At 37.6% G+C, this 15,743-nt stretch overlaps 1 protein-coding gene across 1 annotated transcript in view; it reads left to right on the top strand.

The window, feature by feature from the left end:
* The window catches only part of syt7a (synaptotagmin VIIa), a 228,092-nt gene that overhangs the window by 193,496 nt on the left and 18,853 nt on the right, over positions 1–15,743 (top strand). Inside the window, exons 7-12 of the mRNA XM_062993413.1 lie at positions 1,804–1,915; positions 7,155–7,419; positions 8,771–8,940; positions 11,095–11,209; positions 11,619–11,818; positions 13,267–13,481. Of these exons, the coding sequence (XP_062849483.1) occupies positions 1,804–1,915; positions 7,155–7,419; positions 8,771–8,940; positions 11,095–11,209; positions 11,619–11,818; positions 13,267–13,371 (967 nt within the window). The 3' untranslated portion in view covers positions 13,372–13,481. The remainder of the gene's footprint in view (positions 1–1,803; positions 1,916–7,154; positions 7,420–8,770; positions 8,941–11,094; positions 11,210–11,618; positions 11,819–13,266; positions 13,482–15,743) is intronic.

A 15,743-nucleotide genomic window follows, 5' to 3' on the forward strand; every position in this document is an offset into this window, starting at 1 on the left:
TGTATTTGTAACATGTCTCACCTACAGGAACATATTTTACTCCAACATTGGGTCTGCTGTTATTAATTTTGTGCCATGCTGCCTAATGATCCACAAATTGTTAAATGAATATCATTGATCTCTCACACGTGTGTCATCTTTATATCAAGTGATACACTATATGGCCAAAAGTATTTGGTCACCTGACCATAAAACAAATGGTATTAATGAGTGACCTCTATGTGAATTTTTCAGCTATAACAAGCTACTCTTTTTAGAAAGCTTCTCACAAGACTTTGAACGAAGTCTGTTGGAAGTTATACACATTCAGTCAAAAGAGCATTTGTATGACTGGTGTTGTTCAAGAAAGCCTCAATTGGTCTTCCAGTTCATTCCAAAGCTATTCAGTGGGGCTGAGATCAGGGCTCTGTGTAGGCTACTGGAGTTTCTTTAACAAAGCTTTTCTTCATGTCTTTATAGACCTGGCTTTGTGCGAAGGGGCATAGTAATGCTGAAAAACTGTTTCTGCAAAGTTAGAAGCATATTATTTAGTTTATATCATTGAATTATTACACATATTTTTTCAGTATACTTGTGATCACAGTTCAACTGATATGCAGTTGATGTGAATTGTGTCACTATACTTGAGTGATCCAAATTGTTCATATTCTTTTAGTATTCATTATAAGTTGTAGTTGTATTATTAGTTTTTTAGTCCATACGGGTTGCATGACAGTAACTTTACTGGGGTCCAAACCTAATAAAAACTCATTTGAAAAATCTCATTTGTACTTTGAAAAATTGAAATGTATTTTTATTTGCAAATCACCTTAGTATTCTTGTTAAATCAGCCTCCACAGTCATACTACTCACACAGATTTGAACTCTTTAATTGGGATTTTAGTAAATCAGGGCCTCGGTGTTGAACACTTTATTTGCAATGTCTCCTACTGTACCAGTCAGTCTACTAGTTGATTTCAATGTGGTCTCTTTCTCTGTCTGTCTCTTTATTACTTTCCTGTCTCTCTCGCTCTCTCTCTCTCTCTTTGACCCTCAGGTTAACACTTGTATACATGTTGTTGGATAGGTCTTTCCATAAAAGTTCTATAATACCTGCATAATCTTTATAGTATGTAAACGATTGTTTTGCTTTAGCTTGTCTTTATAATAAAAACAGGCCATTTATAGATGTTGTTTTATCAGCTCAGTACCTGCTCTAAGAGAATTGCTACTAAATCATTCTTATCGCTTGATAGGTTTTGTATCTCTATATTGTTTGTTGTCTGTCTATATTTGATGTCTGTCAGCTTTCTTGTTCGTACATTCACCTATGGACTGAAAAAGAACATCACTGAATGATTGAGCAGATCTAAGCATTGTGTGCATTTGGTAATGCGTATGTGAATGTTTTCAAATGCCTGTTTGCAGTCAAAATGTTTTTCCTTACTGTTAAGTGTTAATTGCTTTATTATTTCTATAGTTGTTTGTGTGTGTAATGAGGTAACTATGGTGCTTGCTATAATATGTAAGTTGGGATTTAAATCTTCAATATGGTATATATTATATTCCTCTCTCATTTTTTGGTTCAAAATTATGTCTATGAATGTATTCCTTTGCAAAGCTTAATTTTCATCACATACATACTGTCTATGTGGATCCCATGAAGAAATGCTGGTATATTTTTTAGTATTGAAGTTGTTTGATGTGAGAGAACCTTCTGAGTCAATATGAGTCAGAGCTAGTCACATTAAATAATAACCCACCCTGTGCGGAAAGTCACTTTTTCTTTCTCTCACTCTGCTCTCTATATCTGTCTTTTTGCAGTAGGAATATGGGAAATAAGCCAGGAAACAGTCCTAAAAGTCATCCTCCAGATGCTGATGGCCATTCCTCTGTCTCTGATCTCGCTAATTCACTCACAGGAGACATGGTTATGGTAAGATGGGTTTGCTCACAAACTTATTATGTTCTGTCTTACTTTTCTTTGTATTGCTAACAAAGGAACTGTTAAAAGGGTGGTTTGGCATGATTTAAAGGACCCAGGTGGATATGAAGAACAGTCACTTAATATGTTAGGGGGCTTAAAATTCCTAAATAATAAAAGTGTTGTGAGTATAACCTTACATACACTGATCAGCCATAACATTAAAACCACCTCCTTGTTTCTACACTCACTGTCCATTTTATCAGCTCCACTTACCATATAGAAGCACTTTGTAGTTCTACAATTACTGACTGTAGTCCATCTGTTTCTCTGCATGCTTTGTTGGCCCCTTTCATGCTGTTCATCAATGGTCAGGACTTAATGGACATGGTAGTGGTGTGCTGGTGTGTTTTATGCTGGTATGAGCAGCGCTGATGGATTTTTTAAACACCTCACTGTCACTGCTGTACTGGGAATTGTCCACCAACCAAAAATACTGAGTGATGAGCGATCGTCTCTGACTTTACATCTACAAGGTGGACCAACTACCAACTATAGACACTGCTACTGGTCTTCCAGTTCATTCCAAAGCTATTCAGTGGGGCTGAGATCAGGGCTCTGTGTAGGCTACTGTAGTTTCTTTAACCAAGCTTTTCTTCGTGTCTTTATAGACCTGGCTTTGTGCGAAGGGGCATAGTAATGCTGAAAAACTGTTTCTGCAAAGTTAGAAGCATATTATTTAGTTCATATCATTGAATTATTACACATATTTTTTCAGTATACTTGCGATCACAGTTCAACTGATATGCAGTTGATGTGAATTGTGTCACTATACTTGAGTGATCCAAATATACTGAGCGAAACCAAAAATACTGAGCGATGAGCGATCGTCTCTGACTTTACATCTACAAGGTGGACCAACTACCAACTAGGTAGGAGTGTCTAATAGAGTGGACAGTGAGGACATGGTATTTAAAAATTCCAGCAGCTCTGCTGTGTCTGATCCACTCGTACCAGCACAACACACACTAACACACCACCACCATGTCATTGTCACTGCAGTGCTGAGAATGATCCACCACCTAAATAATACCTGCTCTGTGGGGGTCCTGACCAGGGGCGGAGCCAGGGGGTGGCCAGTGGTGGCCATGGCCACCATAAATGAATCTTCGGCCACCCCTCCGGCCCCCCCCCCATCACCGCTTTGCCGGCAACTTTTTTTGCGGAAGCATTTCTGCACGCAGGTGTTCTCACAGGGACGCAATTCAACAGCGCACCTCAAAGAAGTAGTTCTCCCCCAAAACCATGCAGTAATACACGACATAAATGTCAACCACCAACACAATTACAGAAGCAGTACTACATAGTGCTACTAGTACTATTTAGTAGTATTTGTGGCGAGCTACGAATAAAGATTGCCAGATTGGGCGGTTATCCGCCTAATTGGGCGGATTTTGTTGGAAAACAATTTAATAGCAGTTAAATAACACTTCTATTTAAAAGAATATATTCCGTTTTAAGAAGCTCCAGCATTGTAGAAGGCTGTTAAAAGTAAAGTCTATTTTCAATGCTGATTTGGCTTAATAGTGTTGGTCAGTCTGTATCAGAAAATTAAAGAAAATTAAAATTAGTTTTCCATGAATTCACACTAGCATGTTCTGGGGTTCAAATGAGTCTCATCATTACACACAAGTTGGCAGCCAAATGATAATGTATTGCAAAGGAATAGCTTTGAAATTCTTCCTCATAATGTTAAGGTTATAGGCTATATTTTGGTTTTTCACTTGTCAGGGAAAATGAAGAGAGAAAAAAAGCTTATTATTCTTCGTGATGTAATTCTACATGGCACTTACTGCCTGTATAGGTAAATGAGTGAGTGACCACATAAAAAAAGGTATCAGTTTCTGTGCCACCCCTGTGTGAGCAATGGTCTCAGTCTGGCCACCCCTGTGAAAATTGTCTGGCTCCGCCACTGGTCCTGACCATTGAAGAACAGGGTGAAAGCAGTCTAAAGAGTATGTAGAGAAACACGGACTACAGTGAGTAATTGTAGAACTACAAAGTGCTTCTATATGGTAAGTGGAGCTGATAAAATGGACAGTGAGGGTAGAAACAAGGAAGTGGTTTTGATGTCATGGCTGATCGGTGTATACAGTGGGGGAAATAAGTATTTGATCCCCTGCTGATTTTGTAAGTTTACCCTCTTACAAAGACTTGAACAGTCTATAATTTTTATGAAAGGTTTATTTTAACAGAGAGAGACAGAATATCAAAAAAAAATCCAGAAAAAAAACATTAAATAAAAGTTATAAATTAATTTTTATTTAATTAAGGGAAATAAGTTTTTGATCCCCTACCAACCAGCAAGAATTCTGACCCCCACAGACCGGTTATGTGCCCATGAGGCACACGAATTAGTTCTGTCCCTGTATAAAAGACTCCTGTCACAGAATCAGTTTCTTCCGTTCAAATCTCTCGACCACCATGGGCAAGACCAAAGAGCTATCAAAGGACGTCAGGGACAAGATTGTAGACCTGCACAAGGCTGGAATGGGCTACAAGACCACCAGCAAGAAGCTTGGTGAGAAAGAGACCACTGTTGGTGCGATAATTCGAAAATGGAAGAAATACAAGATCACAGTCAATCACCCTCACTCTGGAGCTCCATGCAAGATCTCACCTGGTGGGGTAAGAATGATTCTGAGAAAGGTGAGGTCAGTCCAGAATTACACGGGAGGAGCTTGTCAATGATCTCAAGGGAACTGGGAGCAGAGAAATGCTGGATAAGACCCCAAGAACACCATCCCCACCGGGCATTTCTTTGCCTCCAAACACGGCGAGTGGAGTTGATGCCAAAGAGCTCAATTTTGGTCTCATCTGACCATATCACATTCTCCCAAGCTTTCTCTGAATCATTCAGGTGTTCATTGGCAAACTTCAGACGGGCCTGTACATGAGCCTTCTTGAGCAGAGGGACTTTGCGGGCACTGCAGGATCTCAATCCATTACGGCGAAGTGTGTAACTAATGGTTTACTTGGTGGCTGTGCTCCCAGCTCCCTTGAGATCATTGACAAGCTCCTCCTGTGTAATTCTGGACTGACCTCACCTTTCTCAGAATCATTCTTACCCCACCAGGTGAGATCTTGCATGGAGCTCCAGAGCGAGGGTGATTGTGATCTTGTATTTCTTCCATTTTCGAATTATCGCACCAACAGTGGTCTCTTTCTCACCAAGCTTCTTGCTGGTGGTCTTGTAGCCCATTCCAGCCTTGTGCAGGTCTACAATCTTGTCCCTGACGTCCTTTGATAGCTCTTTGGTCTTGCCCATGGTGGTCGAGAGATTTGAATGGAAGAAACTGATTCTGTGACAGGAGTCTTTAATACAGGGACAGGACTAATTTGTGTGCCTCATGGGCACATAACCGGTCTGTGGGGGTCAGAATTCTTGCTGGTTGGTAGGGGATCAAATACTTATTTCCCTTAATTAAATACAAATTAATTTATAACTTTTATTTAATGTTTTTTTTCTGGATTTTTCGTTGATATTCTGTCTCTCTCTGTTAAAATAAACCTTCCATAAAAATTATAGACTGCTCAAGTCTTTGTAAGGGGGTAAACTTACAAAATCAGCAGGGGATCAAATACTTATTTCCCCCACTGTATATCTTTTCATGGGAAGTAAATATCACTTTTTTTATTTATGCAGCAGTGTTGACCCCGCTGGCACATTTGGCTAGTTCTTCTAAGAAAATCTGTTTTTTAGTTATTTATAAAAATAGAAATGCAGGCTTTTTAAATGTAAGGGTCACATGGTAATGTAACACACTGGTAGCTTGGCCAACTGTATTCTAAGTCAAAACATGATATCACTATAAGCATGATCTTGTGTGTAATGGTAAGAGCTAATAAATACAGAAGGTGCATGGTGTTATGAGAACCTAGCCATTGGGAGGACACCTATCAGTGCACCCTTAGTGCCGGTCCCAAGCCTAATATTAATAGAAGGGTTGCATCAGGTTTGATCTGCTGATCAGAATGATGGGAGCAGCTAAAAGGAATCATCATGATCATCTTCATTAATTATGAAACAGTAAGCATCTAGATGGTTAGATGCACTTTCTTTGTAGCAGTGTCTATATGATGAGAATTAGTAATGAACTAAATTGGTGTAAATATAAACTAAATAATCAGAAGCCTGGAAACACCAGATGAGAAATGACAACTTTAAAAACCTGTCCGCTTTGTTTTCTTGGTGCACCATTGTGTATGTTCTGGATCCTGCCAGAAGTCTCACTGTTGTGGTTTTGTATTGACAACAGTGTTAATCTCAACATGTCTGACCACTGGAAATTACATCACAAATTCATAACTCTTTTTCAGCATCACTTTTTTAAGTGGCAGTTGTAGCTCAGTGGTTAAAGTAAGGACTAATAATGAAAAGGATGAAAGTATCTGTTAAATGCCATAAATGTAGGTGCCCAGGTGGCGCAGCAGGATATTCTGTTTGCACCCCAGCACGAGATTCTGTACTCCTCAGTTCGAAACTTGGCGTTGCCACCGGTTGGTTGGGCGCCATCTAGCGGGCATAATTGGCAGTGCCTGCAGCAGACTCGTTTCTGCTAGGGTGGGGTGACCGGACTATGTGGGTGGGGTCTTCAAACGCTTTGTAAGGACCCTAATTGGCAGAGTGCAGAAGGCACCTGTGCAGAATGCATGGGTAAAAAAGGGTTCCGCTAAGGGCTGCGCGTGGGTCGGAGGAGGTGTGAGCAGCAACATACCCACCTCGACTGCAATCAGGGATAAAATAGGGGATAAATAGAAAAAAATGCAATAAATGTAAATATATAAATGTAAAAAGTGCTTAATACAGTGTCAGCAACGGTGTCATGACTTTTCATGGTCACATGCAATGATGAATCCATATTTTTATAACTAATAAGAAATAACCAAAGACAAATACCTTGAAGGATAGTTTCCTTGCTTAACAGGTTGCTTAACAGTTGGCCTCGTATTATTAAACTACACTAATACAAAACATATTCTCAATTAGGAAAAATAGGATTTTAAAATGACAGATGTTTGTGTGTGAGATCAGTGCAACAAAATTACACCAGAATTTGAGTTAAATTACTTTCACCTTATTTATACAATATTTTACTCAAAGCACTCAAACCTCAACCAGCTTAATTACAGTTTACCTCTCTTCTGTGATTATCTGTGTGTGTGTGTGTGTGTGTGTGTCACTGTTTAGTTATCTCCTGGCTCTGATGAAGATCATGAAGGTCCAATCAGTGAAAAGCTGGGCAGAATTCAGTTCAGCGTTGGCTACAGTTTCCAGGACTCCACACTTACTGTCAAAATTCTAAAAGGCCAAGACCTGCCCGCTAAAGACTTCTCTGGAACCTCAGATCCCTTTGTAAAAATCTACCTACTGCCTGACAAAAAGCACAAACTGGAGACCAAAGTTAAGAGGAAGAACCTTAATCCTCACTGGAATGAGACGTTCCTGTTTGAAGGTTTGACTTTTTCTTTTTATGTTTCCCAGACCTTGTTCATAAAGACTATATAGTCTCATGGGCCACCTAGACATGCAGTGAAATACATACTGAAAACACATATTTACATCAATCATAATTGTAAAAAATCAAACAGTTTTTTGTGCAATTTTCTCCCTAATCTAGTCATATCCAATTACCCTGATTGCATTACGCTTCCTCTGTACCGATACAACCCTCCACTGCTTACTGAGGAGCATCGCAACTGTCACACGCCCCCTCCGACACATGTGCAGTAGCCGGCTGCATCTTTTCACCTGCACGAGGCGAGTTCATATGCAGATCAGCCTTGTATACGGAGAGCCACACCCTCATCAATGCATTATTCCCTGACTTTGCACAGGCTCCATCAGTCAGCCAGCAGAGGTCCTAGGTACATCAGTTATGAGGAACCCTGGTCTGGCTTTCCCACCCTATATGAACGACAGCCAGTCGTTGTTCATGTGGCTGCCCAGCCCAGTCGGATTACAGAGCTGAGATTAGAAACGATGTATTTGAAATCTCGACTCTGGTGTGCTAGCTTGTTTTACCAAAATCACAAACATTTTAACAAACATATACTTTGACTTGCAGCACTACAAACCCCATTTCTTCAAAAGTTAGGACATTTTTTTTTTAAATGCAATAAAACCAAGAATCTGTGATTTATTTGTTCTCTTGAAACAAAGTACAAAGAAAAGATTTCCAGTGAAATCTGACCAGCTTCATTTGTAAAGATAAATTAATAATTTGATGTCTGCAATGCACTCAAAAATGGTGTGACAAAGGCATGTTTACCACTGTGTTACATCAACTTTTCTTTTAATTACACTTTTTAACTGTTTGGAAACTGAGAATAATTATTGTTGCAGTTTTTTGCCCATTCTTGCTTGATACAAGATCACAGTTGTCTTATGTAACTTGCAGGCATCAGATTCAATATTTGTGTATATTTACAAATTACAATTAAATTGGCCAGTGGAAAACACTGAAAATCTTTTCCTTCTGCTTGCATCAGTCAAATAAAGGTTCAAGAGAATGAACAAATCACATATTCTTGTTTTATTGCTTTGTTCAAATGTCCCAACTTTTTTGGATATGGGGTTTGTACACTTTCACCTACCTATAGATGAGAGAGCTATTTAGCCCCTATTATTAACTTTTATGTACAAACTAATATTTTGCTATTTTGCTGTAGTACCGTGCCTTCTTGTTTTCATCACAATAGAATCACAGATGTTTCTAGTTGTCCAAAAGTAATTGATAGCAAATATGCAAAAATAAAGTACTATAGGTAAATGTTGTTAATGTACCTGGTGCACTGTTTGAATAGGGTTCCCATATGAGAAGGTACGAGAGCGAAAACTCTACATGCAGGTGTTGGATTACGACCGCTTCAGCAGGAATGACCCGATAGGAGAGGTGTCCATTCCACTAAACAAAGTGGAGCTGGGCCAACACCAGACCTTCTGGAAGGACCTGAAACCATGCAGTGATGGCAGTGTAAGTAGCTTCAAAGTAAACATGTTTTTATAAGGGGTTGATATCAGATTAAAAATTGATTGGGTATGCGTACATTGTATGAGTACAATTCTTTCACTTCTTTCATTCCCTTTTAAACCATTAATGGCAATTACAGCTTGGAGACATTTGTGGTAAAAATGATTTATTTGCAGCATTGTGGTTCAGTTTTGACCCACAGCTCTTAGCAAACTGTCTTCAATTCTTCTAGGTTATTAGCTTTGCTCTAATGGACTAGAACATTCAAAAACCTACATATACTGTATTTTAATGGGATTTAAGTCAGTAGATGTAATAGTGTATGCACGCACATTTAATTTCTTTTATGTTTAAAGTTTTCGATTTAGCTTTTATCAGGATAATAGTAAATCCTCTTAGTACACTGTATGGCCAAAAGTATTTGGACACCTGACCATGAGCAAGTTGGACATCTTATTTTAAGAACAAATTGGACTTTTTCAGCTATAACGGCAGCCACTCCTCTGAGAAGTCTTCTCATAAAAATGTAAAGTATGTCTGTGGAAATTCAAAAGAGCTTTCGTAAGGCTGGGCAATGATGTTGGTCAAGAAAGCCTTAATTGATGTCATAGTTCATTCCAAAGCTGTTTAATGGTGTTTCTTTAAATCAAGCATGTCTTTATAGACCTTTCTTTGTGCTCACGGGCACAGTCATACAGGAACAGGAATGGGCCTTCCCAAAACGTTTGCTACAAAGTTGTAAATTGATTTATTGCATGTTGTTGTGGAAAAACATGAAGTTAGTAATTATAAGGGGTGTCTCGATAGCTTTTTCCATATAGTTTATGTCCCAGTGTATCGTTCCATTGATGTTTACTTTGTATAAGAAAAAAGACTTACTCAGCAGTTTGCAGAGCTGAATCCCCATATGAATGATGCTCCAGCATTCCACCATTCATAAAATTTTAAATGTTTTTTGATTATTTCTTCTTTTTCAAATTATAATGAGCTAAACTATTGAATAAAAAGTTTTAATTTAATTTAGTTTTATTTAAACATTTATAGCTGGTCTAAATGCATGGGATGTAGGTACATATATTGCTTTTTGTATACTGTATACTGTTGTTCTTGCTATTTTTAGATTGTCTAGCAACTCTTTCCAAGAGACCGTTGTGTTCTCGTTTAGTTTTCTCATCATTAGTGTAAAAGCACATTGTGAAATATTGCTACATAAACCAGTTAATTTCTAACATTAACAGCATAACCAGTTGGGTTGTGTACAATCTTTTACCAAAGACTGCATATTCTCAGGTTGGGATAACAGTATGGATGGTGCTTCTCATCTTTGATCGGAGGCACATGGCATCTATTTCTTTCAATAAATAACAGGAATACTGATTTGTTTGACCACAACACACATTTCTATTGTGTGATGGTCCATCCCAAATGCATCCAAGCCCAGAGAACCTGATGCCACTTCTGGACATGATTTTTTTTTTTGCACAGTAAAGTTTTGAGTGGCATTTGTGCATGTAACTACGTATTGTAGTGCTTGACAAAGGTTTGCCAAATTAATCCCCTACCCATGTGGTTATATCAGCTATTGATGAATGGTTCTTGATGCAGTGCCGTCTAAAGGATCAAAGATCACAGATGTTAGACTTGTGCCCTTGCTCTTTACACAATGGAATTGCTCTAGAAATTGTATTACATCTGTAAGCAGTTGTTGTGGCTGAAACACACGAGGTTAGTAATTATAAAAAATTGCTTTTTTTGGAATGTGTTGGAGGCCTGAAATGCAGGAATGGAGGTATAATAACAAATGAAATGAAGTTGACCAGACAAAACATGAAATATCTCGGGTTCATACTACCTGCAATAAAGTGAAATGTCAAAGTAAATGTATGAAGCACTTAATATATACACTGAAATGATATAAAATAAAAGCAACAGTGGTTAAATACTTGTTTCCTCTTACTATACCGATATGTCCTTTTTATGCATTGATGCTTGTCATAAGCATAGAAGTAGATATAAGATAATGTGCTTTAAGAGGTAACAACAAGAATGAAGGTGAAATAAAAGTGAACATCATTATTATTATTATTATTATTATTATTATTATCATCATTATTGTTGTTGTTGATGAGAACAATTTTGTGTGTGCTTGATTTGCAGGGGAGTCGAGGAGATCTGCTCGTGTCTCTCTGTTATAATCCTACTGCTAACACCATCACTGTCAATATTATCAAAGCACGCAACCTTAAAGCCATGGACATTGGAGGCACATCAGGTATACAGACATACCTGTTTTATTTTTAAACATGTCTTATTCTCATGCTCCGCTGCTTTCTCACCATCTGTCTTCCAACTGGTCGTTCTGTCCTTGCTTCAGTTACTACATAATGTAATTCATTTGTAATCTTCTCATGGACAATTTAGACATCTCCTAACATTAAACACAGACAGCAGACATAGTTTCTGAACTTTTTTATTGTGATTCTTAAACTCATTCTCAAGCTTAGCTCCTGTTCCTCAGCTTAAGTCCCATTCTTTTAGAACCCCTACACATTTAAAGACTGAGAGCAAACAAGAGGAGGGCAGTGATTCTGACAGTTCATACCTGCTAGACATGTGCTGCTTTTTATTGATGTGAAGACTTCCTTTGCCAGTTGTTAACAGTAATCTTTAACTAACTACAGACCCCTACGTGAAGGTGTGGCTCATGCACAAAGACAAGCGTGTGGAGAAAAAGAAGACGATAACTATTAAACGTTGTTTGAACCCAGTCTTCAATGAATCCTTCCCCTTTGATGTCCCTGCACATGTACTCAGAGAAACTACCATCATCATCACCGTCATGGACAAGGACAGACTGAGCCGTAATGATGTCATCGGCAAGGTAGGGATGGTGCAATATAAATACGCTATATGGAAGTATATTTCCATTTATTGCTAATAGTTACATAAAATCTATATTAAAGTTATTAAATTATCTGGGAACAGTTACAGGCTTTATCCCGTTTCAGTGGAAATGTGCCACTGTGAAAGAAATTGAGGTCCATAAAGACATGGTTTGATGAGTGTGGTTTGCCTTAACCTCACTGAACACCTTTGGGATTAATTGGAATGTCTCAAATACATCTTAAATATACACTCCAAATTCAGTTTTTATCTGTTGTGACAAATTATAATTAAGTAAAATTCCGATTCAAATGTAAAAAGTCTGATTTCTAATTTCATATATTAAGTGTATTGTTTATTAATGATATTCATTATTTAATTCAAGTATCTGAAAGTAAGCCCTGGTACATTTAATTATTTAGGAGTTATAATGTAAAAATGCCCCATAATTAAAATTGGATTAACAAAAATTTTATTATGATGTAACAATGCCCATTAGTAGCCAATGGGACACATTCAAATGATTAAAGGTAAGATTTGGGAATTTACTTCACATTCTTGCATTCTTCTATACAGTGAAACAACAAGCTACACACTAAACAGTATGTCAGAATAGTAAGTAAGAGTGAGTAATGTGCCAGTAGCACAGACAGTAGTATGCAGTTTGGGGCACAGCCCAAGTTTTACATATACTTAAAACTTTGTCTTCATTACAAGGGAATTTTTATTTTAGCTTGCTAGCAAATATTTGCTTTTAATATCAGTAGTGGCTCTATGTGTTGTACTGGGGTCTGTCAAGGTATATTCCTGCTCTGATAAACTAATGATATTTTTGTGCTTTATGGTATATGGCAAAATGTATGTTTGGTGTACACATGACCATAAGCTTGTTGGACATCCCATTCCAAAACCATGAGCATTAATATTGAATGTAACAGCCTCCACTTTTCTGTGCCCAGTTATTTAAAAGAGCATTTGTAACTTCTGGCACTAGAGATGAGAAGGTGTTAAATGGGGTTAAGGTCAGGACATACCTCCAAACTGAACTCAACAACCCATGTCTTAATGAACCTAATTTTGGGCACAGGAACACAGTCATGCTGAAGAGTAAACATTAACTGACCTGCTAAGCCATGCTCCTGTAGAGAGGGTTTGGGGTGCTTCTGATCACTTAGTTGCTACTTGACTCTTGACTTTACAGCACAGCCTTCAACTAAAGCTAGAAAATGTTGGCTGTCAGCTACAACAGAATAAAAGAAAAATATATGGCTTGATGCTTGATGCTCAAACAACAAAAGCAATAAGTGAATTTCACTATACAGGATTGAATAGATCAATTAAAAATACAAAGGTAACAGATTATGCTGGTAATAGTAAATTACACAGAACAGAACATTAATAAACCATATTATATTGCTCTACTTTGTGCGCTTTCTTTTGTATTAGATCTATCTATCATGGAAGAGTGGCCCAGCAGAGGTGAAGCACTGGAAGGACATGTTGAGTCGGCCGCGCACCAACGTGGCACAGTGGCACGCGCTAAAAGCTTGAGACCCTTACTTCATTCCACCCTGATCCCATAACCTCTAACCTTTGACCCTTGATGCCCATGTCCCATCCTTATGCACAAGACTGACTCGCTGCCAGGCTGCAAAACACGGGTACTCTTAGCCGTCCATTCTCATACCTTTTAGCTGTAGTCTTAATTCCTTTCCTTGATCTTTTGGCTCATCTTTATTTCATTTTTTGAAATTTCTGCTGTCAGTTTGGTAACATGTTTAGTTAAGGTCTGCATATGAATCTATAAATTAGCAAAATAGCTCACTTTTTGTAACCAAGCAAATGCTAATTCTTGACTTTTCCTATTGACATGCTGTAAAAATAATTGTAAAAAAACACAATAAAGCCATTTAAAATAAGCTGTATGCAAACTTTAATGTAATGTGTTACCACTGTTTCTTCTTGTAAATGCATTTTATCATTCATGCACCTTCCTGGCCTGTTAACTTTTATTTTATTATGTAGAGGTCAGTCAATGCTACGTTCACTCGTTACATCTTTTCCATCTATTTTGTTGTATGTTATTATCTGTCCCTTTATACGATCATTTCTGTATTCTTACTTTAATCTTACATATTATTCGTGGGTCAGTCTTTAGTCTTTCATTAAGTTAAGTGACAGCCGTTAAAGGCTTGTAGGTTTTATCATCTACTTTAATTAATATACAGAAGTTTGCACAGAATGAATTTTGGTTCGGATGTGTATATTTTTCAGACCTTAAACATTCCCTAATTCATTAATTTAGCCTTAATTTATTCCATTCATATTTGCCCTTAATTAACATCATTCTTTTAAATACCTTCTTACCTAAATGTGTCCTCTGCCTTTCCGGTCTCCTCTTCTCTTCTATTCTTTATTCTGTATTTCTAAAAAAAATGTGCCCTTCTGTGCAACTTGCTCTCTTCAAACTCTTCTTCCGTCTTGCTTTTTTTCTATGTGCTCACCACTTAAATTGTAGTATATCCCCCTTTCTCCCAGGACATTTTGTCGTCTATGTGCTGTGGGTGACGTGTTGTAGCTCCAACAGAAATATTACTTATCTTAATTAACTCAATAATGTTCTGGTGTGAAGTTAAAACCACTATCTTTTGAGACTGACTTTTCCTCCGGGACACTTGAAAAAGTAATTTTCAAAAAAAAATCTATTTAAAAAAAGATTGATGTCATTTTTACATGAGAGTAAAGATTGAAATAATGAAATAAATAATGTTCTTCCAAACTTGCTGTTAAGGATAGAAATAAGAAGCAGGTTTGTGGAGTTACACTGCTTGGCCTGCCAGGCCTTATGTAGTGCAATCCACCTTGCACTCATGGTTTCCTTTTTATTTTATTTAATGGGGACACATCCCCACACTGCCTTTACCTGTGTGTGTGCGTTCTATAAGTGAAACAGCAGCCAAAGTGCAGGATCACTTCTTATTTTGTTTTGTGTCTTCTTTCCTTAAGACACTGGAAATAAGATGAAGGATTGTGGTTAATCTGCACTTTTTGGCAGTGTAATAATGAATAACATAATATTAAATGTTTTATCAATAACTTGTTTTGTATTTTAAAAGAGATGTTACTTGAGATGGGAGTAGCAATACATGGAGGCTGGACTGGGTGAGACAACACTGATAAATAACATCTTACTCTGTCTTTTGCTTTACATTATTATTATAACTCATGGTCTACAAAAGCAACTTTAACACTGAATTGTATGTGTGGTAAGTCGTATTTTGCTAATATTAAATGTGTATGTGTATAATGCTGAAGTAATTTAATCCAAAATTAATTTTGAACAAAATAAGCTGGAAACCTGCCCCCCATTACACAAGCAATTCTGTTTTAATCACACATTTGGGACTCACCTCCCAAAAACATGTAGTCAGATTAAACAGGCAACTAGCATATTCCCTTAGCTCAGGGATGCTTAATACGTCGATTCAAACAGGCCAATGTGATTAATATGAAATGTGGCCACTGTTTCTTGCTGTTTGTTATCATAGCTACACCTCAGCTCACCTAAAGCACCGCTAATCTAGAAAGTTTTTATTCATCAGTAGCCAGTTTGCGCCATTTTTGCATTTTTCCTTTTGTAACCTGTTTCATCCATACATGGAAGAAGCTGACAGAGAATATTTAGATCTCATGTTACATACATAAATTTTAACCCTACAGTCTGACATTTAATGAAGTCAAGGGCCTCTGCTGGACAATTTTGGAACTTGGAAAAATATCCAAACATAAGAAAATGTGCCACAGATTTGACTATTTTTGGATCAACCTACTTGTGTGAATCATCCTTTTTCAACATGAAAATTCTAAAAGTCTAAATATCGGTCCACGCATACTGATAAACCCTTGAGAATTGGCATCAGCAG

Source organism: Trichomycterus rosablanca, chromosome 1 (assembly GCF_030014385.1).
Source record: "Trichomycterus rosablanca isolate fTriRos1 chromosome 1, fTriRos1.hap1, whole genome shotgun sequence".
Lineage (NCBI taxonomy): Eukaryota > Metazoa > Chordata > Actinopteri > Siluriformes > Trichomycteridae > Trichomycterus > Trichomycterus rosablanca.